The 25,815-nt window shown below is 42.9% G+C and overlaps 1 protein-coding gene across 1 annotated transcript in view; it reads left to right on the top strand.

Annotated features, from left to right (window-relative positions):
- The window catches only part of GRIK1 (glutamate ionotropic receptor kainate type subunit 1), a 364,588-nt gene that overhangs the window by 301,417 nt on the left and 37,356 nt on the right, over nt 1-25,815 (top strand). The window contains exons 13-14 of the mRNA XM_066599053.1: nt 9,955-10,073; nt 22,628-22,845. Coding sequence (XP_066455150.1) covers nt 9,955-10,073; nt 22,628-22,845 — 337 coding nt within the window. The remainder of the gene's footprint in view (nt 1-9,954; nt 10,074-22,627; nt 22,846-25,815) is intronic.

Here is a 25,815-nt window from a genome sequence, read left to right as displayed (position 1 = left end):
AAAACTCTCACCTATGCCTTAAAAGGAACCTGTCATCAACTACAAGCACCCAAAACTAAGGGCACCTTTACATGGGACGACTGCAAACATTGAGGGGCTCCTTTTTGTACAGCCCGACAGTTTCTTGGTGACAACAACAGGCAATGTTGTACGACGGATAACAATCGACAATGAAGAGATTTAATCAGTCCAAAATTTCAATTTTCTTGGATCCAAGGTGGACCGCAGCGGTGAATCGGGGCCTGAAATCAAACGAAGAATCAGCCTTGGCCGTAGAGCAATGGAAGGAAGATATGAAAGAGCAAAGACATCAGCATTACAACTAAGATCCGAATAATCAATGCAATCATTTTACCAATAACTACATCTGCATGCGGAAGCTGGACACTCAAGAGAGTAGACAGAAGAAGGATGGAGGCCCTTGAGCGGTGGTGCCGGCGGCGTATGCTGCACATATTATGGACCGAGATGGTTACAAATAAGGCGATCCTAGACCGTGTCAGACCAAAAGTATCACTAGAAAGCAGAATCATCAAACAATGGTTCCCATACTTTGGTCGTACGAGCCAATTCTCTTGGAACAACATTGATGCTCAGCACAGTCAGTGGGTCCAGAAGAAGAGGACACTGAAAATCCTCCATGCCAGCCCATATCACATCTTATATCCAAGCTAGAGGTGGTACAACAGGGTACTAGAGCCTCCATGCCCCCCGTATCACATCTTGTATCCAAGCTACAGGCAGTACAGCAGGGTACTAGAGCCTCCATGCTCACCTGTATCACATCTTGTATCTAAGCTAGAGGCGGTACAACAGGTTACTAGAGCCTCCATGCCCCCCATATCACATCTTGTATCCAAGCTAGAGGTGGTACAACAGGGTACTAGAGCCTCCATGCCCACCCATATCATATCTTGTATCCAAGCTACAGGCGGTACAACAGGGTACTAAAACCTCCATGGCCGCTCGTATCACATCTTGTATCCAAGCTATAGGTGATACAACAGGGTACTAGAGCCTCCATGCCCCCCGTATCACATCTTGTATCCAAGCTAGAGGCGGTACAACAGGGTACTAGAGCCTCCATGCCCCCCGTATCACATCTTGTATGCAAGCAGGAGGCGGTACAACAGGGTACTAGAGCCTCCACGCCAGCCTGTATCACATCTTGTATCCAAGCTAGAGGTGGTACAACAGGGTACTAGAGCCTTCATGCCCCCTGTATCATATATTGTATCCAACCTAGAGGCGGTACAACATGGTAGTAGAGCCTCCATGGCCGCCCGTATCACATCTTGTATCCAAGCTATAGGTGGTACAACAGGGTACTAGAGCCTCCATGCCTCCCGTATCACATCTTATATCCAAGCTAGAGGTGGTACAACAGGGTACTAGAGCCTCCATGCCTCCCGTATCACATCTTATATCCAAGCTAGAGGTGGTACAACAGGGTACTAGAGCCTCCATACACCCCGTATCACATCTTGTATCCAAGCTAGAGGTGGTACAGCAGGGTATTAGAGCCTCCATGCCTCCCGTATCACATCTTGTATCCAAGCTAGAGGTGGTACAACAGGGTACTAGAGCCTCCACAGTTTTCCACAATAAATTCTCCTTTTGCTCTGGTATTATAATCACTTTCTTATATCAATGTTACAATCACACAGAGGGAGTTTAATTCCATCTGACAACCTCTAGGTGTTGGATTTTCTTTCAACAACCCCTGTAGTTTAGGTGATGTGGAGTCCGCGGAGCCTCCTTTCATACTCACCCGCTCCCCCTTTTCTGTGGTGTCCAATGGCAAAATCAGTGTGCACACCAACTTGACTCTTTGCGGAAGGTTTGTGAATTCCCATACATCTCTGTTGGAGTTCGCGCATCCCTCTGAAAAGAGTCAAGCTGGTTTTACCCCCCACACACCTTACTTTGCCTGGAGACACCACAGAAATGGGGGACCGGCTGAGTATGAAAAGAGGCTCCCCGGACTCCACATCCCCTGGACTATAAGCACTGTAGCTCAGTTTATGCCGCTTATACCTGATGACGGGTTCCTCTAAATCATTCTGCATTGTTTTCACCAGCATGGCCCCATAAGGGGACCGCCACCGCCTCCCTGGGGACCGGCACACTCCTCTCCTGCTATCATCATTCCCCTGCTATGATATTGCTGCTGTCAATGCGGTCCTGATGCAAAGCAGATAACTCCGTCACTTGGTACCGCTCACCAATGCGCTTCCCAATTATCTGCAAGTAAACTTGTTGCATTTCAGGAGATAAAAGAAAGATTCTGTGTCAAAAAGTCATTTTTTCCTGAGAAAGCAGTTTGTTTTTTCACATTTGACTTATATCCCTTCTATCAGGAATGTGCGGCCCTTCAGCCGTCGCCCGGGTAAACAGCCCTATCTTATGCAGGGTAACTCCAGTCGTTTCATAGGGATCAGCTCAGAGAACAATCCTCATGCTTGGGTTTGTATTGAAAAACACTAGAAAAACTCTGTTTCTGTTTGGCCAAGTATGTTCAAAGTCATCCATGAATATTTACTTGTTAATTAGTGGTTTATTGCAATCTGGTTTCATTACTCCAGCTAAACGAAGCCCCCTGAGTTATAGGAGTTAATAAATCCACCCATTAATCATAGTGTGGAAACAGTAATTAAAATGTATTTGCTGTGACATTGACAATTAAAAGAGTTTTGCAATTATAAATACCATCGGCCTGCTGTGGGAAGGAGCATAAAGACGTTCCTGGCCGGCTCGCCAATTATTGCCTGGACTCAAAGGGTCCATTTTTAGTTTTCTGTACCAAGAAATTATCTTTTTTTTTTTAATTGATGGAAGTAATGAATGAATATGTTACCTCCGATGGATCCGCTGAGAATCCCTTTAACTGCAGCCGGAGGACAAGTTTGCTAATTCCAGGGAGATCTGTAGTTCTATACCACTTAGGAGAAAGTCTTCTTATCTCTTATTTGCTACATCTATCTGCTTCTGTAAATCGCGGTAATGAGTAGAGAAGTGCTCCATGGGTAGTGTTAGAAATTAATTATCATCCAGATCGTTATGGTTAAATCCCAGCTCTTCTTTTAATGATCTTTATTGATTTTTACGTTTTTAGATTTTTACAGGGTATAATTGAGAGTAATAGAGGCTTCTGCCGAATATGTGTTACTGTTTAACCCTTCATCATTAGGTCTGTCCAGAGTAATAATAATTATCTGTGTTTGTATAGCGCCAACTTGTTCTGGCGCTTTTGTTGCATGGGGGAGCTCAATCAGAATGGGGTGGGGTGGTACAGGGAGGGGTGGCGGCAGGGAGTGTACATGATGGGAGTAGTCTCAGGGCGGGGAACTAGGTCAGGGGAGTTGGTATGCTGCTTTGAAGAAGTGGGTCTTTAGGGCACGTCTGAAGTTCCGTGCGTCCAGGATTGTGCGGATGTCTTGGGGTAGAGCGTTCCATAGGGTCGGTGCTGCTCTGGTGAAGTCCTGGAGGCAACATTGTGAGGATCGTATTAGGGGGACGTCTAGTCTGACTGTGTTGGCAGAGCGGAGCGAGCTGGTGATGTATGGACAGGAGAGAGGCGATGTATGGTGGCGCAGCGCCATGGAGAGCTCTGTGGGTGAGGGTAATGAGTCTAAATTGAGTTCTGTGATACGTGGGAAGCCACTGGAATAGTGCAGAGGCGTCCGAGAAGCGGCTGGACACCAAGATTAGTCTAGGTGCCGCATTTAGTATGCATTGGAGAGGGGAGAGTCTGGTGCAGGGAGGACCAGTTAGCAGTGAGTTGCAGTAACCGAGTCTGGAATAGATGAGGACAACAACAAGTGTCTTTAGCGTGTCCGTGGTGAGGAATGGCTGGAGTTTTGCAATGTTCCTGAGGTGCAGGTGGCATGTTCGGGCCAGAGATTGGATGTGGGAGGTGAAGGAGAGGTCCGAGTCCAATGTGATCCTTAGGCAGGGGGCGTGCTGTCTAGGGGTTATGTTGGTGCCCGCTACTGATATGGAGATGTTGGAGGGGGGTTGGTTGATGGAGGGTGAAAAAACGAGAAGGTCAATTTTTGGGAGGTTTAAGTTTGAGATAGAGGGAGGACATGGTGTTAGAGACAGTGGACAGACAGTCAGAGATGTTTTCATAGAATCATAAAATGGAATCATAGAATGGTAGAGTTGGAAGGGACCTCCAGTGTCATTGGGTCCAACACCCTGCTCAGTGCAGGAATCACTAAATCATCCCAGACAGATATTTGTCCAGCCTTTGTTTGAACACTTCCATTGAAGGAGAACTCCCCACCTCCCGTGGTAACCTGTTCCACTCATTGATCCCCCTCACTGTCTAATATCTAATCTGTTTCTCCTCCCTTTCAGTTTCATCCCACTGCTTTTAGTCTTTCCTTGTGCGGATGAGAATAGGGCTGATCCCTCTGATATTTATTTGGGTTTATTCAGGATTAGAAAAACATGACTGCTTTTTCCAAAAATAGCACATCTTTCAGTCAACAGTTGTTTTCTCCTACTCCCCCATACACATGAACGTTCAGATCAGGTGAGCATTAAAGTTTGTGTGGGAGGTAAGCTTCATCCAGACAGCTCCAGTGGTAACTTATCTACTGGGGAACAAATGAATCAGACATCATCTGTCAGGAATAAGTTGGGTGGTGACATACACATTAGAGAATCATTCGGCTCACTGAAATTGGCAGGTTCAGGCGAATGTGTATGTTGGTTTAAGAACAGAGACTTCTTTGTGACATTGCTGTAAAAGTTGCTTCTCATGGAGTGTGAAGGGGGCCTGGTATCTGGCCTGGGCTTTCCACAGTGAACTGGGAAGGTATTGGTAGCACGGAGAATCTGGGGATAGCTGACATAGGTGCAGAAGCCAACATGGATGCTTTCAGTAACAAACTTCAATAATACCTAACAAGAAAACAGATAAACAGTTGAAGTCCCGTTCTGGGGTAACTAACGGCTGTGTACCGGTTGGCCATCACAGAGGATCTCACATGAATGGTATTGATTTACAAGTCCAGTACCCATATATCAGGTTTCTCAAAATTCTTATCCAATAACTGAGGTTTCAATCTACGTCCTCTTTTTCCCTTGTAACCTTTTTGTCAAAGGTTCTTACTGATCACCAGTAATCAGGGCAGTAGTCGGGCAGAAGTGAGGAGGGGAACCAGGAGGCAGGAATCTCTTCAATGCTCGTATCCAGCTCAGCCTTTATGCTAAAGAAATGTGTATCTCTTTGAGAAGCTCACTCCAGTAGTGCTAATCCTCTGTACTGCAGTTTATCTCACACCAGGGACTATCCCTTGCTCCTCACCTAACATCATGACTGCACAGACTTGGGGGGTATCCGCAGCTCCTCACACTGCAGCCTAGCTGCACACACACAGGAATATCCACAGCTGCCCACACTGCAGCCTAGCTGCACACACAGAGGATTATCCCTAGCATCTCACACTGTAGCCTAGCTGCACACACAGAGGATTATCCCTAGCATCTCACACTGTAGCCTAGCTGCACACAGAGGAATATCCACAGCTGCCCACACTGCAGCCTAGCTGCACACACAGAGGACTATCCCTAGTATCTCACACTGTAGCCTAGCTGCACACACAGAGGATTATCCCTAGCTTCTCACACTGTAGCCTAGCTGCACACACAGAGGATCATTCCTAGCATCTCACACTGTAGCCTAGCTGCACACAGAGGAATATCCACAGCTGCCCACACTGCAGCCTAGCTGCACACACAGAGGATTATCCCTAGCATCTCACACTGTAGCCTAGCTGCACACACAGAGAATTATTAGTAGCATCTCACACTGCAGCCTAGCTGCACACACAGAGAAGTATCCTTAGCACCTCACACTGCAGAATAGTTGCACAAACAGAGGAATATCCCTAGCACCTCATGCTGCTGCATAGCAGCACAGGCTAACTTTGCGGAGGAAAAATTGTAGCATATCCTATATTAGGAAAAGCAGGGGGTTAAAAAAATCTGTACTGCACATGTCTGATGGCTCACCGTGCGGACAATCCGCAGTACAGAAAAGAAGAAGATATGAGAGGTACATGCAGATGTCGGCTGGGCACAAGATTTGGATTCCGCTGGGGGCTCCCGCATGCAGAATCCGACCCGGTCGTGTGCAACCAGCCTATAACTCCGTGAGCCGCCCCTCATTTCCCTCCCCTCTTTAAAATCACTGACATAGCAGAATATCAAATAAATAATAAAATAGTCAGCAACAACCATAGCCCCATTCATAAGGCACCACTCGTACGGCTTAATGATCCTTTCAAAGACTATAGTCGTTTTTCAAGTTCCCCTGCCTTGCAGCTGGTGGAAACCCCAAAACAATTCCCTTTGGTCCTCTGAGGCCCTAGATGTGCCTAATATCGAGAGGGTTCACCTTTGGTTCTCCCCTGCATGCAGATTTGGTACAGATATTATGTAAAACAAGCTCTGGAGAGTTCTTTTATCTTAGAAATTGCCGATTTCATTCTGCCTTTTCTTCTTTTGTAGACAGACAAGAATTACCTCCATTTTCCAGTAAATGCATATTAGGCTACTTCACTGTAGCTGTCGCCATTGATAATACACGTCGAAGGTAATCTGGCAGCCGTTGCCTCCCGTGAAAGCAAATATCAGCTACTGATTACCTCCTAAGTAGTGTTGCCCGTGCAGTTTGCTTCCCTGGTAAGCAGGGACTTACGAATGACTAAAGGATTTGAAGTCATTATCAGATTGCAGGTTTTGATTATGCATCAGCCGTATCCTTCAGAGAAGTCCTGGAAACCTTTCAGCAGAGAATCGTTACTCTCACATGAAAACAAGTCGCAGGATATTTGTGACAGGAATATATTAGTGCCTGCATTTATCACACAGCGGGAAGCCATAGATCACCTTCTAGTCAATGCATGCAGGACTGACGTTATTGTTTGCACTCGAGACATTGAAGTACCACATTCCGCCACATAACTCTGCTTAATGGCGTATGAATGTCACGTGTGTATTATAGACATATTGGTGCTACTTGTGTATTATCCAGGGTATGCATAGAGACATGGAAGCCCCATAGCAAGATTTAAAATGGAACCATATAACAACCATTCAAGGTCATGGGGACAACCAGTCCAGCCAGATTCTTTCCCTCCTGGGTATTCACTACCTTATTTCCTAGAGTTTCTTGGCTACATATAGAGGGAGTTCTGCACAGGTTCAATCATTCATGATGAAGGGTCCAGTAGGAGTTGTCATCTCCATTCCTTGGGCCTCTTCCTCCACTAGGGGTTGCCCCATACATGTGTATGCTCCCTGTAGAAGAGAAAGGCAGCAAGATACACTGGCCTTGTTTGCTAACATTGCTTGCCTATGTAGATAGGGAGACATGTACACTTTCATTCCGTTATGGCTGTCTGCTATGGTCTGCAGCACTCTGTGTTACCTTCCCTTACCAACGCCGTTGACATCCTCTTGTCACTTGCTTTCTGTGTGGCAGACTCCACATTGTCTCTTCAGTTGCTGCCCACATTCTCAGCCCACCTCTTAAAGGACAGCACGTGCACCCAGCTTTCCTGTTCCCAACCTATCCCCATCATTCCTAACTTATTGAAGGCACTTACCCTCACTGGAAGATACCTGAGCAAAAGGTTCCTAGTGATCCAGAGAAGGAGTTCCTGATTTCTGGTTGTAACTCATTTTTGATCCTCTACCTGATTACCAAGCTTTCCCAAACTCTGCCTGTCCTGACCTCAGCTTGTTTTCTGACTACATCTTACCTGATTCCCAGCTGCCCTGATCTCTAGCCTGATAACCATATTGTATGAACTCTGCCTGCCCTGACCTTGGGCCTGTTAGTCTGACTACATCCTTGCCTGGTCCATTGGTACCATTTTCCAGTGCCCTTTAGCCCATCTGGGTCAGTTGACAAGTTTAATGTCAAGAACAGAATGGTGATGGTAATGGAAGGATGATGACGACAATCAGATAATGGAGCAGATGGCTGATGGAAACAAAAAGAATAACCTGGCAATGCCTAACCCTAAAGGTACCTTTTTACTGGACGAATGACAGCTGTCCACAGAGACTATGGCTCCTGTGGACAGTGGAGTGTCCGGAGATCTCTTCCACATGCCTGCCTCCATTTACAGCAAGCAGGCAGTCATTCATAGATGGATGACTACCTGTTTACATGGGCCGACAGTTGCTTGTTTTTAGCTGAGCTATAAAGGAAACGGCTCCAACAAGTCAGTGATCTTTCACTCAATGCTGTGTCTGGGGCCACATGTACACAGGATGACTATTACCGAATTTACTGCTTCCAGTGATTATTTGGGATGCTAATTGCCCCATGTAAAGATGCCTTAACTCTCAATAAGTTTCACCCTAATCTATCCCTGACACTGGTCCTAACTTCTGTACCTGAGCAACCCTCAAATATCCTTTATGGTAACCCTATCTAAAATACTATCCCTAAGAAACAATGAGGGAACGTTAAGTTAAACTATGTTTAACTATGAAACCAAACTAGACAAATACAAACAAGGAGGTTGTGGACAAAATACATGGGGAAGCAAGGACTGAACTAGACATAAAGTAACAAGACTGCACTAACAAGAACAAGATAGCAACAAGATACTAGAGCCAAACAAGAAATACTGCATTAAACACAGTTACTGCTCTCACCACACCGAAGAAGCCAAGAGTATTTAAATGGAGACTACCAGTGAGAAATTGCTACCCAAACAATGCTGGGCTAAGCAATGTGGTCAGTTGACCAACTACAATGGATCCATTTAGAGACAGTTGCATAGCTACTGCTTCATCAACACATTTAGAAGACAGGAAATGACAATGCAGCGGGGGATCTTTTGCTGATCCAGATGTGCAGACGTGTTAGTCAATCTTTTGTCCTACTTTTGAATGAACAGATTTTAATGCGCAGGATGGCTTTTAGAAATCATCTTTTCTCCACTCTGTTGGAGGAATCTGTCAAGTATTGTTTGTGCAAAAAAAATTCAAAAAAGATTGTCACTTTTTAGACCCACGGATCACCCTCCATCAAGAGGCTTAGCTTGCCTAATGTAGTGTTGGGCGTAGAGCATATATCATACTTTTCTAGTTCCTTGGACATGATTGACAGAGAGGAACTTGATTGAATGAGCTTGATGAAATATTTACCAAGAAAAAACCTCTGCATACATTAAAGCAACCCACGGTCCCGGAAAAACCAAGATGGCTGCACCGCTTCTCTGACTACCTAATACACATTTTTCATTGGCCATTGCTGTTCAAGTTGCCCATAGAAGTCTATGGAGGGAAAGGAGGAAGGAGTAGCTGCAGAAAGACATTCAAATACATTCTCATAGATGTCTATGGAGAGAAAAGAGGGCAAGAGGAGGGAAGAAGTGCAGAGAGGCACATGTTACCCATAGAAGTCTAAGGAGAGAGAAGGGCAGAGGAGCTGTCGTGAAGCACACAGACTTGCTGCCCACAGAAGTCTATGGAGAGAGGAGGAGGGAGGAGGAACGGGCTGCAGAGACATGCTGCCTCTAGACTACCAATTCACAATATGTATCACTTATTCAGAAACATGGTGTGGCCATCTTGGTCTGTCGGAACTGGAGGGAAGCTTTAAAAGTAACATTCCAGGTAAAACTGATACAATCTGTTATGACTGCAGCAGATCCTGACACAATTTTTGCCTGAATTCAATGAAAGGAATTCGTACATCTAGGCCTGTGCCCTCAGACCTAACCGAAACGAATTGTCTCAGCTCTGCTGGCAGCTCTTTTAGCCATCGTCACAATGTATTCTTCTGCAACTACAGCTTGTGAAATGCTTCATATCTATAGTAATACTTCATTCCTTCTCTTCTTTCATACTGTTTAAGCAAGTCTGCTGATGCTTTGTATTTATCTGATGTTTACAGACTGTCTCTGTTAAAAACCACAGGTTCACCCCATACGAGTGGTATAACCCACACCCGTGCAACCCTGACTCAGATGTCGTGGAAAACAATTTTACTTTGCTAAATAGTTTCTGGTTTGGAGTTGGAGCTCTCATGCAACAAGGTACTAAGGTCACAACTTGATTGTCAGACACTTCCCACAGTCTGCTTGGGGCCTTCTGTGCTGGTAAACTCCACTGCCGTACCACCCATGATAAACTGTAAACCCTTATGCCAGCTTACTGGAATGCCATGTTTTAATGTCATGTAAGTGGAAAGAGATGGCTATGCCTACTTACTGTAACGGCAGACTATAGGCGCACCATAGATGACGTAATGTCACACGTCTTGTAACGGGGGAATATCTTCTAAATGTGTTTGAATTGGGTATCAACCATGTAAATAGAACTCTTTAACCATCAAATGTGGATTAACTGGAGGGCAGAAGATATAAGGTGATGGACCTTAACCCAGTCTTGGAGTGTGATTACTAATAGGGTCTTTGTAAATTCAAGAACTACACATAGTACAATGTCTTCTTTTCACCCCAAAGGTATCCATTGGCCTAAAGGAGGTCTGCATATGGTAGACAGCTTACCAATTATTGATGTTGCCCAATTCACGACTGGATGGTGGTTAGGATCGACTGAGATACTCAACCAACCAACCATACTCAGGCATAGATTTCCTCAGAGATGAGTCAATATACAGATACTAACCTCAAAGCATGTATTAATTTATGTTGTGTACAGAGAAAACGGGAAAACGTTGAGTTCTCCTGTTTTTGATAGACATTTTGGTGGATAATTATTTGGTTCTCTCAAAGTCCCATCTGATCCATCCCTAATACATCTCCAAGATATCATCATACCCTCTACACTTTTTTAACAAACTATACTACAGTTGTTCTTTAGGAGACCTTTTCCTAGAGGGATGAGGGTCGAACTGACCCACCAAAGGACAGAAGGATCCTCCAGGGGGCTAGGCTCCAGCCACAGCATGGCCAATGGGGTCAAGAAGTAATTCACCTGTTCTGTGTAGCTGGATGGTGGGACCACAGTCTCATCTCCTCTGGTGGGGCTCAAAGTGGATAGCTCTGACCCTTCTGAGAAGGAACTTGAGAAAGCTTATCGACCATGTGTTAATAGTTATTATCTCACCAAGTAATGTCTTAATCTGAGAGAAGAACATAAAGACAGAGAGTATTCTCGCTGTTACTCTCTTCTGAAGTATAATGTATTGTAAACATATTGCATCTAAGAATACATTTTGGATATTTTTATTTTACTATCCACTTCTAAACTTTTTGTACCATCCTGGACAACCCCTTTAAATATGTAGACATATAGGTCACCCTCTAAACCATCTTAAGTGGGCATTGTTGTTTCAACATACTTTGCATATATCAATAGTACTAGGACTGGTGGATATATGACAGTTTGGATATTTCGTATTAGAGAAAAGCACCTTTTAAATCCCTTATTAGGCTCCCTTCCTCCCTCCTAAATTAATGCTCACTCACTTTGAAAATCTGCTAAAATTTTTCTTGATAAACACAAGAAGGACTAGCCGCTCAATGACAGATCGGGTAACAAGCTGTCCATAAAAGTCTACAGAGGGGGAAGAGGGAGGAGGAGCTGCAGAGAGACACATACATGCTGCTCATAGAAGTCTATGGAAAGAATAGGGGGTAGGAGGAGTGAGGAACTTCAGAGAGGAACACACAGATACGCAGGCTATAAAAGTCTATGAAGAGAAGAGGGGGTAATAGGAGTGAGGAGCTACAGATAGGAACATACAAACATGCTGTACATAAAAGTCTGTGGGGAGAAAGAGGGGTAAGAGGAGGAGGGAGGAACTGCTGCTGATAGACGTCTATGGAGAATAGGAGGAGAGAGGGAGGAGGAGCTGCAGAGAGACACACACTGGCATTCTGACCATAGAAGTCTATGAAGAGAGGAGGGTAAAGGAAGAAGTTGATCTGAATTAGAGAAACATAGAGAGGCTGCTGCAGCTAGTAGTCACTTTTGCATCTGCTGGTAGCTTATTCTACAAAGTCACCTAAAACAAAGGTATGCTTTAAGTCCACTCAGAACTATATACAAAAGGTAATTAAGGTAGGACAGTATTATGTATGTTTTAGGTACTGTACATTACTTGAAACAAGAACTATATAACAATGGAGTTATCCTATAACAAAAAAGTTATAATAAAGAAGATCCTTCTTCCAAGGACAAAACTGTATCTCTGTTTCATTGTGCAAATCCGATATTAAAAAGGCTCATCTCTAATATCTCATGTAGATTCGGGCCCAGACTGTATATATCAGCAATAATCCTGAGAGCCAGACGTCCTGTATGGCTGATGACTGTCTGCAGCGTACATTATAAATTATCTTATCCCAATACAACAGGACATCATCCAGTTAATCGCTCATCAATCATATTTTCCTATTAACTTCCCTAACTGAGTGAGATAATAACCAACAGACATTAGTAGCAAAAAGAATTGAGCCTCTGATACTGCCATCATGGCTTCTGTTCTTAAAGGGAACCTGTCACCGCTAAAACTAACTTCACTGCCTCGGAAGGGATGAAAAGTTAATTGGTTTTAATACTCTCTCTCTTCCTAATCAGTTCATATACTCCGGCCATTAGGTTTCACAGTTACCCCTTCCAGTATGCAGATTGACAGAGAAGAGTCATTTGGCTGAGAGGAGTCCTGCTGATTCATGAGCTTCTGAGCTAACCACAACCTCCTTCTCCTTTAAGACAAGGATGCAACAAGCTGCCTATCAAGAGGAAGGGGGTGTGGTTAGCTTAGCAGCTTATGAATAATCATGACTCTTCTTGGCCAGGTGACTCTTCTCTGCTCATTTGCATTTGACACGGGATAACTTTGAAACCTAATTTCAGAGATACATGGGCTCATTAGGAAAATAGAGGACATTAGAAGGGATTGATTTCTCATCCCCTGGCAGCCAGTAAAGCTAGTTTTAGGGGTAAGGTGGTGGTGACAGATTCCCTTCGGAGGGGACTAAAACATACATGTGCACTCTATTGCATCAATCATCTGTGTTAGAACATTGATTGTTTATCCATTCGTCTATACATGTTGCTGTGTATTGCAGCTCAGATCTGTTAATGATGATCCACAGTGGTCCTAGTGGTTGGACCCAATCCTATCTAACATTGATCGGCTATCTTAAAGGCCCCCACATACATTACTATTTAGTTGACTGAACCGGCAGATAAAGGCAGGTCCAGACAAATCTCTAATGTGTATGGGGGCAGCTCAACTTTCCCCTGACAAATGATGGTGGAGGAAAGAAGGATCGGGAACTTTGGATTCTCAATGACTAATCCTTCTGTTCCCAAGGAGATAAGCTACCGCCAAAGCTGTGATGGTGGCTTACCGCCCTAAACACATGAATGCTTGACCCAACCGGGCATTTGTGTGTATGAGGCAGCCGGGGTAAACAGCTTTCAGCTTCATGATCATTTGGGCAAGAGTTGTTGAAGATGTATGGGCACCATAACTACTTCAGAACCGCCGAACACATATCAACGTCCTGTGGTCCTGAAGTGTGTATGGAGGGGGCTGGGGAGCCAAGTCATATCCAGCGGCTATCAGCTGTGTCTGATAGCTTAGAGCCGCTAGTAACTACCACGATCAGAGTTACCTGCCAACACAGCAACTAACTGTTTAGATGCCGAGGTCAAATCTGACCACGTCTAAACAGTCAACGGGAGAGGGGACCCCTACCCACACCCATTCGGTGCACCATGAAGTGCAATCTGGGTGTGCAGATACGCTAACATTGTAGCCCGAAGCCTACTGAAGACTCCCAGGGCTGCCATGTATAGATGTCTATCAAGTCTTGCCCATAGCAGGGCTTAAAAGGCAACATAAAAAAAATCACTACTTACTGCAATACTAAAGTAAATAGAAAAAGCAATCAAATATTCACAAGTTAAAGTCACTTGTGGAGACTAAATAAAAGTGTAAACAAAAGGAATAAAGTTTTGTGAACAGATTAAAAATATTAAAAGTAAAAAAAAACAAAAAACAATTTACCTGTTTTCACATAAAAAGTCATTCAAACCCCCCATATGTTTGGTATAGCAGTGTATGTAAAAGTCTGAACTATTAAAATGTCACAATATTTATCCGATTCAGTGAAGGACGAAAATTAAAAAAAAATACAGAATCCCAGAATTGTGTTTTTTCTTATTATTTGTATCCTGGCTCCGCAAAAATGCAATAAAAAGTGATCAAAATGATGTATGTTTCCAAAAGTGATAATAGTAAAAACTACAGATCACCCCGCTAAAAATTAGCCCTCACGCCACCCAAATGACAAAAAAATACAAACGTTACGAGTCTCAGAATGACGGCGATGGGAAACAATTTTAGTTCAAGAACAAAAAATTGCATAGTTTTTAAAAATAGAAAAACATTTTAAAAACTATGGAAATTTGGTATCACCGTGACCATACTGACTAGAGATGAGCGAACCTACTCGGAGACGCCCGTTTATCGTCCGAGCGCCGCGATTTTCGAGTACTTCCATACTCGGGCGAAAAGATTCGGGGGGCGCCGTGGGTGAGTGGGGGGTTGCAGCGGGGAGTGGGGGGGAGAGGGAGAGAGAGAGGGCTCCCCCCTGTTCCCTGCTGCTACCCCCTGCTCCGCCACACCGCCCCCCGGCGCCCCCCAAATCTTTTCACCCGAGTACGGAAGTACTCAAAAATCGTGGTGCTCGATCCAGTAATTACTCGAAACGAGTATATTCGCTCATCTCTAATACTGACCCACGGAGAAAAAGTCATATTTCATTTTTACTGCACAGCGAATACCATAAAAACTAAACCTACCAAAAATGTCACAATTGCATTTTTTCAAGTTTCTTCCCACTTAAACATTTTAAAAAGTTTTTCCATACATTAAATGGTACGATTACAAACTACAACTCATCCGACAAAACGTAATGTAAAAAAAAAAAAAATATATGGTTCTTGGAGGGCGGGGACAAAAAAAATGATAAATCTCCAGTCCCTAAGTGGTTAAGGACCGTCCGTCTGTTCCAATCGTCTTTAACGGAGCCATGAGAGATTTGATAGCTCCATTGTTTACGCAGATCTCAACAAGTCTTGAACCCCGATGGAACGCGGCAGGAACAAAGTTCTATCTTATTTCGGCATACTGTGAATTATAAATTTACTGCTAAATGACTCTTTTCCTGGTGAAGTACATGGATGGAAGCTCCTTGGAAGGATACATGTAGCTCTTTGAAGGACAAACTTTTATTTTACGACTCAAAGGATACATGTCTAAATTAAAAATAATGCACTCCAGAAATATGGCAGATTAATTATTCACTTTTATGTAATTACAAGACTCAGGGAGAATCATAATTCCCCGGTGATGAGTAGGATGTTTACAGGGAGGTTCACCTTCACATGACTTTACTTTCCAAGGTGACTCCTTCAGATGTAATAGATCTGGTAGTGAGATATCGGTCTAGCTCACCATGAGATACAGATCTAAATTCAACCGTCACGTAACCTAAAGAAACCTTCCAGTCTTTGGCCAAAGTCTGTCCAGTGACCATCAGTTCTATCTCCTACTGCCATCCTTTCCCCCTGTTCTGCCAGAAATCTACTTCTACTTGGGGTCCCCCTTCATTCTTCCAAGATGGCCATCGTGATTCTTGGACTACCCAATGAATGTTGAGCCCTGGTGGTACATCACTAGTCTAAAGGCACCTCTACATGGGCAATTATCACCCAAATTACCACTGAAAACAGCTAATTCGGATGATAGTCAGTGACAGGGCACTGACCGATAAATTGTTCACTTGTCGAATTTGCTTTGTTTTTAGCAAAACTAAACAGGTTGGAGAAATAGAAAATATTTCTGCATCTGGTTTTTAATTAGTAAAACAAAAACAAAAATGGTGATCTAGTCCCTTTAAAGGGGTTGTCTTCTGATAGTTTTTATATTTTATAGGTATCCAGATCAACATATCATACAAATTTATAGTACTTGCATAAGCTTTTATCAGGCCTGTTTGCTCCTTCATCCCTCTCTGATGAGGCTCCTCTGAACGTCTTGGTTGGTGGACTGGTATCAGCCTGGCCACATGTGGCTGTCAGGCAGAGGAGGGCTGGTTTCAGATGTTATAGCTTTGGTGTGGATGAGGACAGCGCTGAGTGATCTAAGCATGCTCACCCACCATACAGCTGGTGGACGTAAGCGAGGACAACCAATCCAAACAGTGAGTGTCCTGTTGACTTTGCATTGACAGATCACTTGTCACCAAATACATTTCTTTTAAATACTTGTATTTAAGAACATTAATATTTTCGAAGTATGGAGGTTAATTATAGGAGACGTCATTAATACTGCAGGTCAATAGCAAATGGTAGAGAATTAATATATAGAGGTGGTCCTTGGATGAACATATTAGGTTTGATTAGATGATCCCACCATCCACATTGAAATGCTTGTCCATTATTTTATCATTTCCAGTGTAGATATGAGATATACTGTATCTGTGAGAGCTAGTACATTCACGACTAGGGTTGGATAACAACGTTCTAGGAGACCTAGTCATGAGACTTCAAATTTTCAGCTTCTCTACTCAAATTGTCCTTTCCAAAAACTCTCCTTTACCATTCTGTAGGTGAGTGGAGCCTCAAAAAGTTTTATATTTTGTCAGAAAGAGGAATTAAAAAGATATATCACATTTATAGTACAAGACTTCTGAACGGGGGTTTCAGATGTCCTAGCAGCCCCAAGCTAGGACTTTGTTGTTGGGGATTGGCCAGCTATCCCCATCCCAGCACCTATGATAACCGCCATTGGTGCTGATCACCTGACGATCTATGTTGACCAGTGGAGAGTCAAGAAGAGGACAGGTGGCCAATTCCCAACCACAAGCGGAGGAGTGATGCACTCGATGCTGCCACTATCAGCTGCATTCTCTTCGTGAGACAGGCTATACGTCGTTGTCCAAGAGCGATGACCTCATTTACAAGGTTTGTCCAACAAAGGATGTTCATCACCTAAACCACAGGATGGGTGATAAATGAATGATAGGTGGGACAACCACCAAATGGTGATTCCAAGTCCAACCTTCAACTAACAGTTGTGTGACTTATATGCCACAACTAAGAGGAATTTAGGGATTCGCTAAAAAAATAAAGAAAATTTGTCTCACTTTTGGGAATAAATATTGCACAAACATCTACCTGTCTGCATTTCTTGATTTTTCTTCTCTTGAAGCCAGCACAAGTGGCATAAGGTGTTTCAGTAATAGGCCTTTGTTTTAGAATGTGTCCACCTTTGTGTGTTAGAGCCTTGTTTCCATTGTGTACAATATCCCAATAAGCCGCATCTCTGGAGTTTACCAGCATCCACAGCACCCTGTGGGATGCAGTGTCCGCTAGTTACCATTACCTTGGGTACATGACAGTCAGCCCCAACCAGACTCTGCTTGTCTTTCAAGAAACAAAAAAAAAAACCCTTAACCATGTCTTCGTGCATACATTGCATAGTTCTTGTGACGGCAAGCGGGTCGCCAAAAGCTCCTTCATCACTGGAAGGACGCGTGGGTTGGTTCAAAATGGCCGTTTGTTCCATGGATGAAGGCGCTTGGCCTACAGAGTGTGAACGTAACATAAAAGCTGGATCAGTGTGTACCCTCTGCACTTAGTGTCATGCTCTTCTTGCATTGTACAAAATGGATGTTGTGCTTGACTAGAAGCCGTTTTGTCTCAATTCTTAAGTGTGATGATCAGACTTTCTCTTTTCTACAGAGCGTGAGCAAAGTCTGGATCAGGATTGGCTGTCATGTCTGCCATATTAAAGAGACTTCAGCAAGTATTGTCTCTGCCCCAGATTCCTGATAGAAACACTTGCATGCTGATGTTGTCCTGTATATGTTGACTTACAAAGATCTGGGATGGTTTTAGGTCGGGTACAAGAGGCCTCTGGCTCTTCAGGTTGGGGGGGCGGGGGTCAAAGAAAGCATGCTGGAAATCCTGTTTCTCAGAATGCCTGAGGAGCCAGATGCTCAATAAACCACAACGTATAGACTAGACTCAGCAAATCGCTCTCTTAAGAGGCATTAATATTTAGTACAGATGAACATAAAAAGTAGCATAAAATATAATAAGAATTAATTGTAACAAAAATTGCTTTTTAAAAAGAATCCCCGACGAGGTCCAAAAGCACATCAGCAGAATAAAACGATACGGCACCAGAACCAGTCCTGGTGCTAACATGAGATTTAAATCCCAGAGCCATGCGTAGAGAACGTCTCCACATATCCGGCATAGGGAGAGGTGTCTTTGGGGAGATCCTCAAGGTTCTGGTTAGCCCGCCATGGACAGTCTGGCCCACACCGGACAAATAAAACCCTGCTTGAAACATCATTTACAACAATGTAGCTTTGTGAATACCCGTAACAGCATTGTTCATGCGGTGCTGGTAGCCTACTATGTAAAAAACGGATGACAGGCTCCCTGTATTGTCAGGGGACCCGGTAGAAGGAGCATTGAAGGAGAGGAGTAGCGAGCAAACAGTCTGGTGCTTCTTCTGGAAGAGGAAGAGGACAACACTTTCAGAGACACATCAGATTATTACGTACATGGATTCATCCTGCTCATCATAGTTTTTCCATTTCCTGATATGATATGTAACTGATTGTGTTCCCAGCTGAGCGGGACGTCAGCGATGACTCAAGCAGCTTAGGAAGAGCAAGAGACTTAGGAGCAGAAACAGGAGAAATAGGACCCCATAGCAAAACACAAAACCCCACCACTGAGTCCTGCCCAAATGGATGTCTTTGGAAGTGAAGTAACATGAATTAATCCTCTTGTGCTAGAATTCTGGCTTCAAGAAGTTGCAATTTTGGCACAACAAGGTAGAAGTCAGGTCTGTTGAAGGCAAATGAGAGAGCAAGACGCTCTGAGCTGGGATCACACCGGGGAACCTGGCATGTAGTGGAATAATGTAGTGTGAACACATTGAGGTCCGTAGCTGGCAGACGGAGGGGCATAGTGACCGGGAGAGGAGACATCATATAAAATAATATACCAGCTCATCAGAACAAAGTGCTTCATCATGGAAAACAATAGTCTCCCCTAAAACCTCAAACCCTCCGCACGTCATTTCTGACTCACAACATCCAGAATGTTCTATAGCATAGAGGTACAGATCTTATAGGGCAGAACAACACATGGAGCCACAGATTGTTTCTGAGAGCCTTAGATTGGCCTATGTGGTATTCAGTACATTGGAGAGCTCCCAAGTGATGACGGCTCATTGACCTGTTTGAGAAGAACTCCACTGTTGTAAATGAGTAAATCGGAGAGGCCTACAGACCAACCTTAGTCAGAAAGTGATTGTCCATTACTATGCTAGAATATATAGGCTTTGATATACAAAATCAGCTAGAAATATATTAGATAGACATGAGATAGATAGATAAATAGATATGAGATGGATAGATAGATAGATAGATATGAGATAGATAGATAGATAGATAGATAGATAGATAGATAGATAGATAGGAGATAGATAGGAGATAGATAGATAGGAGATAGATAGGAGATAGATAGATATGAGATAGATAGATATGAGATGGATAGATAGATAGATAGATAGATAGATATGAGATAGATAGATAGATAGATAGATAGATAGGAGATAGATAGGAGATAGATAGATAGGAGATAGATAGGAGATAGATAGATATGAGATAGATAGATATGAGATGGATAGATAGATAGATAGATAGATAGATAGATAGATAGATAGATAGATAGATAGATATGAGATGGATATGAGATGGATAGATAGATAGATAGATAGATATGAGATGGATAGATAGATATGAGATAAATTGATAGAAAATAGATACATATGAGATGAATAGATATGAGATAGATAGATATGAGATAGATAGATAGATAGATATGAGATAGATAGATAGATAGATAGGAGATAGAAAGATATGAGATAGATAGATAGATAGATAGATGTGAGATAGATAGATATGAGATGGATAGATAGATAGATAGATAGGAGATAGATAGATAGGGGATAGATAGATATGAGGGAGATAGATAGATATGAGATAGATAGATATGAGATAGATAGATAGATATGAGATAGATAGATAGATATGAGATAGATAGATATGAGATGGATAGATAGATAGATAGGAGATGGATAGATAGGAGATAGATAGATATGGGATAGATAGATATGAGATGGATAGATAGATAGATAGATAGGAGATAGATAGATAGGAGATAGATAGATATGAGATAGATAGATATGAGATGGATAGATAGATATGAGATAGATAGATATGAGATGGATAGATAGATAGATGGATAGGAGATAGATAGATAGGAGATAGATAGATATGAGATAGATAGATATGAGATGGATAGATAGATAGATAGATAGATAGATAGGAGATAGATAGATAGGAGATAGAAAGATATGAGATAGATAGATAGATAGATAGATATGAGATAGATAGATATGAGATGGATAGATAGATAGATAGATAGATAGATAGATAGGAGATAGATAGATAGGGGATAGATAGATATGAGGGAGATAGATAGATATGAGATAGATAGATATGAGATAGATAGATATGAGATAGATAGATAGATAGATAGCTAGATAGATAGATAGGAGATAGATAGATAGATGGATATGAGATAGATAGATATGAGATAGATAGATAGATAGATAGATATGAGATAGATAGATAGATATGAGATAGATAGATATGAGATAGATAGATAGATATGAGATAGATAGATAGATATGAGATGGATAGATAGATAGATAGATAGGAGATAGATAGATAGGGGATAGATAGATATGAGGGAGATAGATAGATATGAGATAGATAGATATGAGATAGAGAGGAGATAGATAGATATGAGATAAATTGATAGAAAATAGATAGATATGAGATGGATAGATAGATATGAGATAGATAGATAGATAGATAGATATGAGATAAATGGCAAAAACAAGAATTGTCTCCGCAGACTTTAGCACACAGACATCTTTGGCTCCTCAATTTTCTAGTAAGCTTACTTGTATTTCTTCAATTTTCACACCTCTACACAATCTCCCCATCCATAATACACCAGACAGTAATTATGGCACCTGTGGTTCCACACACAGTAATAGTACTCTCCTTGTTTAGACCCCTGCGGGTCCCACATGGTAAGTGCCACTTTTAGTGCCCCCCGCACTCAGCAGTAATGCCCTTTTTATGCTGCTAGTTAGTAATAATGCCTCTTTCATCCTCCCACAAGTCATTTCACCAACTTTTGCCCACAATTAGGAATAATGCCCCTGTTAATAATGTCACTCAGTAATAATGCCCCCGCTGAGCCAGAATACCCTCCTGTTCACTCACTCAGTAATAATGCCCCCGCTGAGCCAGAATACCCTCCTGTTCACTCACTCAGTAATAATGCCCCGCTGAGCCAGAATACCCTCCTGTTCACTCACTCAGTAATAATGCCCCCGCTGAGCCAGAATACCCTCCTGTTCACTCACTCAGTAATAATGCCCCGCTGAGCCAGAATACCCTCCTGTTCACTCACTCAGTAATAATGCCCCCGCTGAGCCAGAATACCCTCCTGTTCACTCACTCAGTAATAATGCCCCCGCTGAGCCAGAATACCCTCCTGTTCACTCACTCAGTAATAATGCCCCCGCTGAGCCAGAATACCCTCCTGTTCACTCACTCAGTAATAATGTCTTATTTCTCCACCTAGTAATAATACCCCCTTATGACCACATCAAATAACTGTACGACCTTCAATGCACCGAATCCTCATATACCTTTATGCCCTGACTCAGTAATAATGCCCCCTTATATGCAGTAAAAAAAAAGGCTACATTCACCTCTTTCACTTCCCCTGCCGCTGCCCTCCACAACACTCCACCCCCCCCAGCATGATCATGTGACAAGTGCATGTGACCGCTGCGTCCAATCCCTGGTCTCACCATTGGTGAGCACTGGCTTTTATTTGAGCTAAGTTTTATATTATAATGGGGTGAGGAGACAAGTGACATATACAGTGAGATACATTCGACCAGCCGGCGTCAGACTGATGTGACCAAATCCGCTTTACATGGCTGAATTAGCAATTACGATACAATTTCAGAATGAAAGTAAAAAAGGAAATAAAAAAGAAAGTGGTAAATGATATTTCTGTACAGAATGTTAATGTTGCTACACGGCAGACGCGTAAAACAGTCATTAATAGACAACATAAAACAAAGTTTACAAAAAGTAGGTTGTATAATAACAAATCCATTTGACCTCGTCACCCAGAGCAGCCAATCAGGGCTCAGCAACTAACTACTAAAAAACAGTATGGAAAAATCCAAGCTGCTGCGCTGTGATTGGCTGCTGTGGTCAGCAGGACTAGTAAATGAGGCCCAGTGAGGTCATTAACTATAATAATATGGATTAGTGTTTAAAAACTCGTAGGGTTAAAAATCAAAGACTTGATGCGCTCGTCATAAAATAGAAGATTCCAGGCAGGTCCCAGCTCTAGAAATGACTATTCTAGATGTTCCTTTGAAGTCTTGTTTTATAACCTCTGCTATGTCTTGTAACAGGATCAGAGCTAATGCCCAAAGCCCTTTCTACCAGAATAGTTGGAGGTATTTGGTGGTTTTTCACCCTCATCATCATCTCTTCTTACACCGCCAACTTGGCTGCTTTCCTCACGGTGGAGAGAATGGAGTCTCCCATCGATTCTGCAGATGACTTGGCCAAACAGACGAAGATCGAGTACGGGGCCGTCAGAGACGGGTCAACCATGACCTTTTTTAAGGTAAGGAATATTTTTTCTCTGCGAGGTGGGAGTGGGGTTATGGTAAGGCAATGCCTACACGGCACAGATCTGCCATCAACAACTCCACCGTGAACTTTTTAGAAAAGTCTAAGCAGAAATGCAGAGGTCATTATTGGATTTCTGCTGTGGATTGGAACGCTAAATGGAATTAACCTGCATCTTCTCCCCATAGAATCAACACAGGAGCAGTAAATCTGAATACCTGTAGTGAATGGATCCATCCCATGACTAAAACGATCCCGACAGACCCTATTGCCCAGCTTCCATCATGCCCTTTAGTCATTTCCTGGTGCAGCATGCCAACTAGGGGATAAATGGGGCATATTCATGAAGTCTTGGAAGCCATATTCTTTTAACATCGGCCTCCGCCACTTTTCCAAAAATGGGCTATGCAAAAAAAAAGAGGGCGAGGCACTGTGGGCTCATCATTTTATGCCAGGAAGCGGTGTAAATTATAGCTGAAATCTATGCTTCTCGCTGGTGTAGATTTCTTTCTGGTGCTTGGAAGTACTTCCAGACGGGAGAAACGTAGTAAAGGGGTTGCACCAAAGTAGACTATCTATCCATAGGATAGATAATAAAAGTCTGATCGGTGGGGGTGTAACCACTGAAACCCCCATGGACCCCAAGAATAGAGGTCCCATGTCCCATAGGCTCGCTGCACCCAACCGCAGTGATATGAAGAATGAATGGAGCGGCAGTCATATGTGTATGCCACCGCTTCATTCATTTTATTGGGGCCAATGGAAATAACTATATAGAAGCACTTGGCTACTCTGGGAACCCCATTGAAGATAAATGGAAGAGCATTGTGCACTCGAACCACCTCCATATATAATCTCACTGGATTAGGGTGCAGCAAGCCCACAGTGATCAGAAGAGAGGGACATGGGACCCCTCTTCTTGGGATCAATGAGGGTCTTGGTGGTGAGACCCCCACTGATCAGACTTTCATCACCTATCCCAAAAATCTATTTTTCTGCAACCCATTTAAGAGTTTGCTTTGTATCATTAAAAATGAATATACCCCAATAAGGATTCAGACCGTTCTTCTTGCATTTTTGCCCCCCCCCCTACCACCATCCCCCCACTTCCAAAAAATTCTGACCTATTTTTCCAATGACGCAGTTGCTTTTGCGGGACGAGTTGTATTTTTCAGTGATGCTATTTAATGTACCATATAATGAAAAACTTGCATAAAGTTTGAAAAACTATTGAAATGGAAAGATAAATGCCAATTCTGTCATCTTCGGGGGGGGGGGGGGGGGGGTTGTACAGAGCAGCACAAATAACATGATATGCTTATTCTGTAAGTCGGTTCTATTACAACAATACCAAAGTCATTTAGGGGTTTTTTCCCACTACTTTTGAAATAATATCTTCCCATGGGCTTTGTATGAGGGCTCATTATTGTAGTCCGACCGGTGGTTTCTATTGGTACCATTGCGGACTGCATACAGTGTTTTGATCGTTCTTTATTTGGGACGGGTTGACCAAAGAATCTCAGTTGTGATGTTATGTATTTTTTTTCTGACGACATTCACCATGCGAGATAAATAATGCAGTATTTTGATAGATCGGACTTTTATGGACTTGGCGATAGCAATTTCTTATTATAAATACGGGAAAAGTTTTTTTTTTTTTTTACTTTTATTTCTTAGAAATACAGAATAATAAAACACCTTTTCCCTTTGTTTTTATTGTAGTCCCCATTGGGACTTGAACTTCTGATCGTTTTTGACCGCTTTTGACATAAGTATTGCAGTACATGATAATTCTATTGGCATTGTATTAAGACAGGCCACAGGCACGTCTTAATAGCAGGAATACATGGCAGCTTTGGCAGCTCTCTGAAGGCCCTCAGCTGTCATGACACCTGGACGGCACCTTGCAATCTAATCACGAGTGGGGGCATTCAGGACCCCTGAACGCTGATTGGGACATTTAAAGGGTTAACAGCTGCGATTGGTGTGAATGCTGATTGTGGCTGTTATGACTGTCAAAGACAGCTTAAATCAGCCCTTTTAAAGAGCGGGCTCAGCCCCACATCGAACTCCATATAAACCTTCAGACCCTTTCACATATTTTACATTCAGTTGTGTTGTGACCTTGTGTTCCCCATCATTCTGCACTCAATGCCCCATAGTGACAAAGTGAAAACAGAATGTTAGAAATCTTTGTAGATTTTTTTAAACATGAAAAACTAACATTCTGCATTGACATAAGTATTCACACCCTTTGGTATTACAATTGAGGCTTAGCTCTTGGAGCCTCCCATTTCTCTTGATCATCTCTGAGATGCTTCTACAAGTTCATTGGAGTCAGCTGCGGTAAATTCAGCTGATTGGACATAATTCTAAAAGACACATCCCTATCTATATAAGGTCTTACAGCTCACAATGCATAACAGAGCCAAATCCCAGGCGGGCTTCCATGTGTCTTTCACAGAGGAGAGCCTTCTTTCAGGCCAATCTGCCATAAAGCTCAGAGTGCTGGAGGGCTGCATTGATGGTTGACCTTTTGGAAGATTCTTCCATCTGCACACAGGATCTTTGGAGCTCAGCCAGAGTGACCGTTAGGTTTTTGGTCACCTCTTACCAAGACCCTTCTGCCCCAAGTTACTTAGTGGTTGTTCTAAACATCTTTCATTTAATAACTATCAGGGCCGCTGGGCTCTTGGGAACTTTCAGGACAGCAGAGATGTTTTTGTAGCTTCTCCGATCTTTGCCTCCACACAATTCTGTCTCTGAGCCCTACAGGCAGTTCTGTCCTCCTCGTGGCTTGTTTTTGTCTCCGACATGCATTGTGAGCTGTCAGACCTTATATAGATGGGGGGGTCTTTTATGTCCAAGAAACTGAATTTACGGCAAGTGACTCCAACCAAGGAGTAGAAACATCTCAGAGATGATCAAGAGCAATGGTAGACCCACAGAGTTAAGTGTCAAGTGT

This window comes from Eleutherodactylus coqui, chromosome 4 (assembly GCF_035609145.1).
Source record: "Eleutherodactylus coqui strain aEleCoq1 chromosome 4, aEleCoq1.hap1, whole genome shotgun sequence".
NCBI classification, from domain to species: Eukaryota; Metazoa; Chordata; class Amphibia; order Anura; family Eleutherodactylidae; genus Eleutherodactylus; species Eleutherodactylus coqui.
This window is presented reverse-complemented; position numbering and strand designations above follow the sequence as displayed.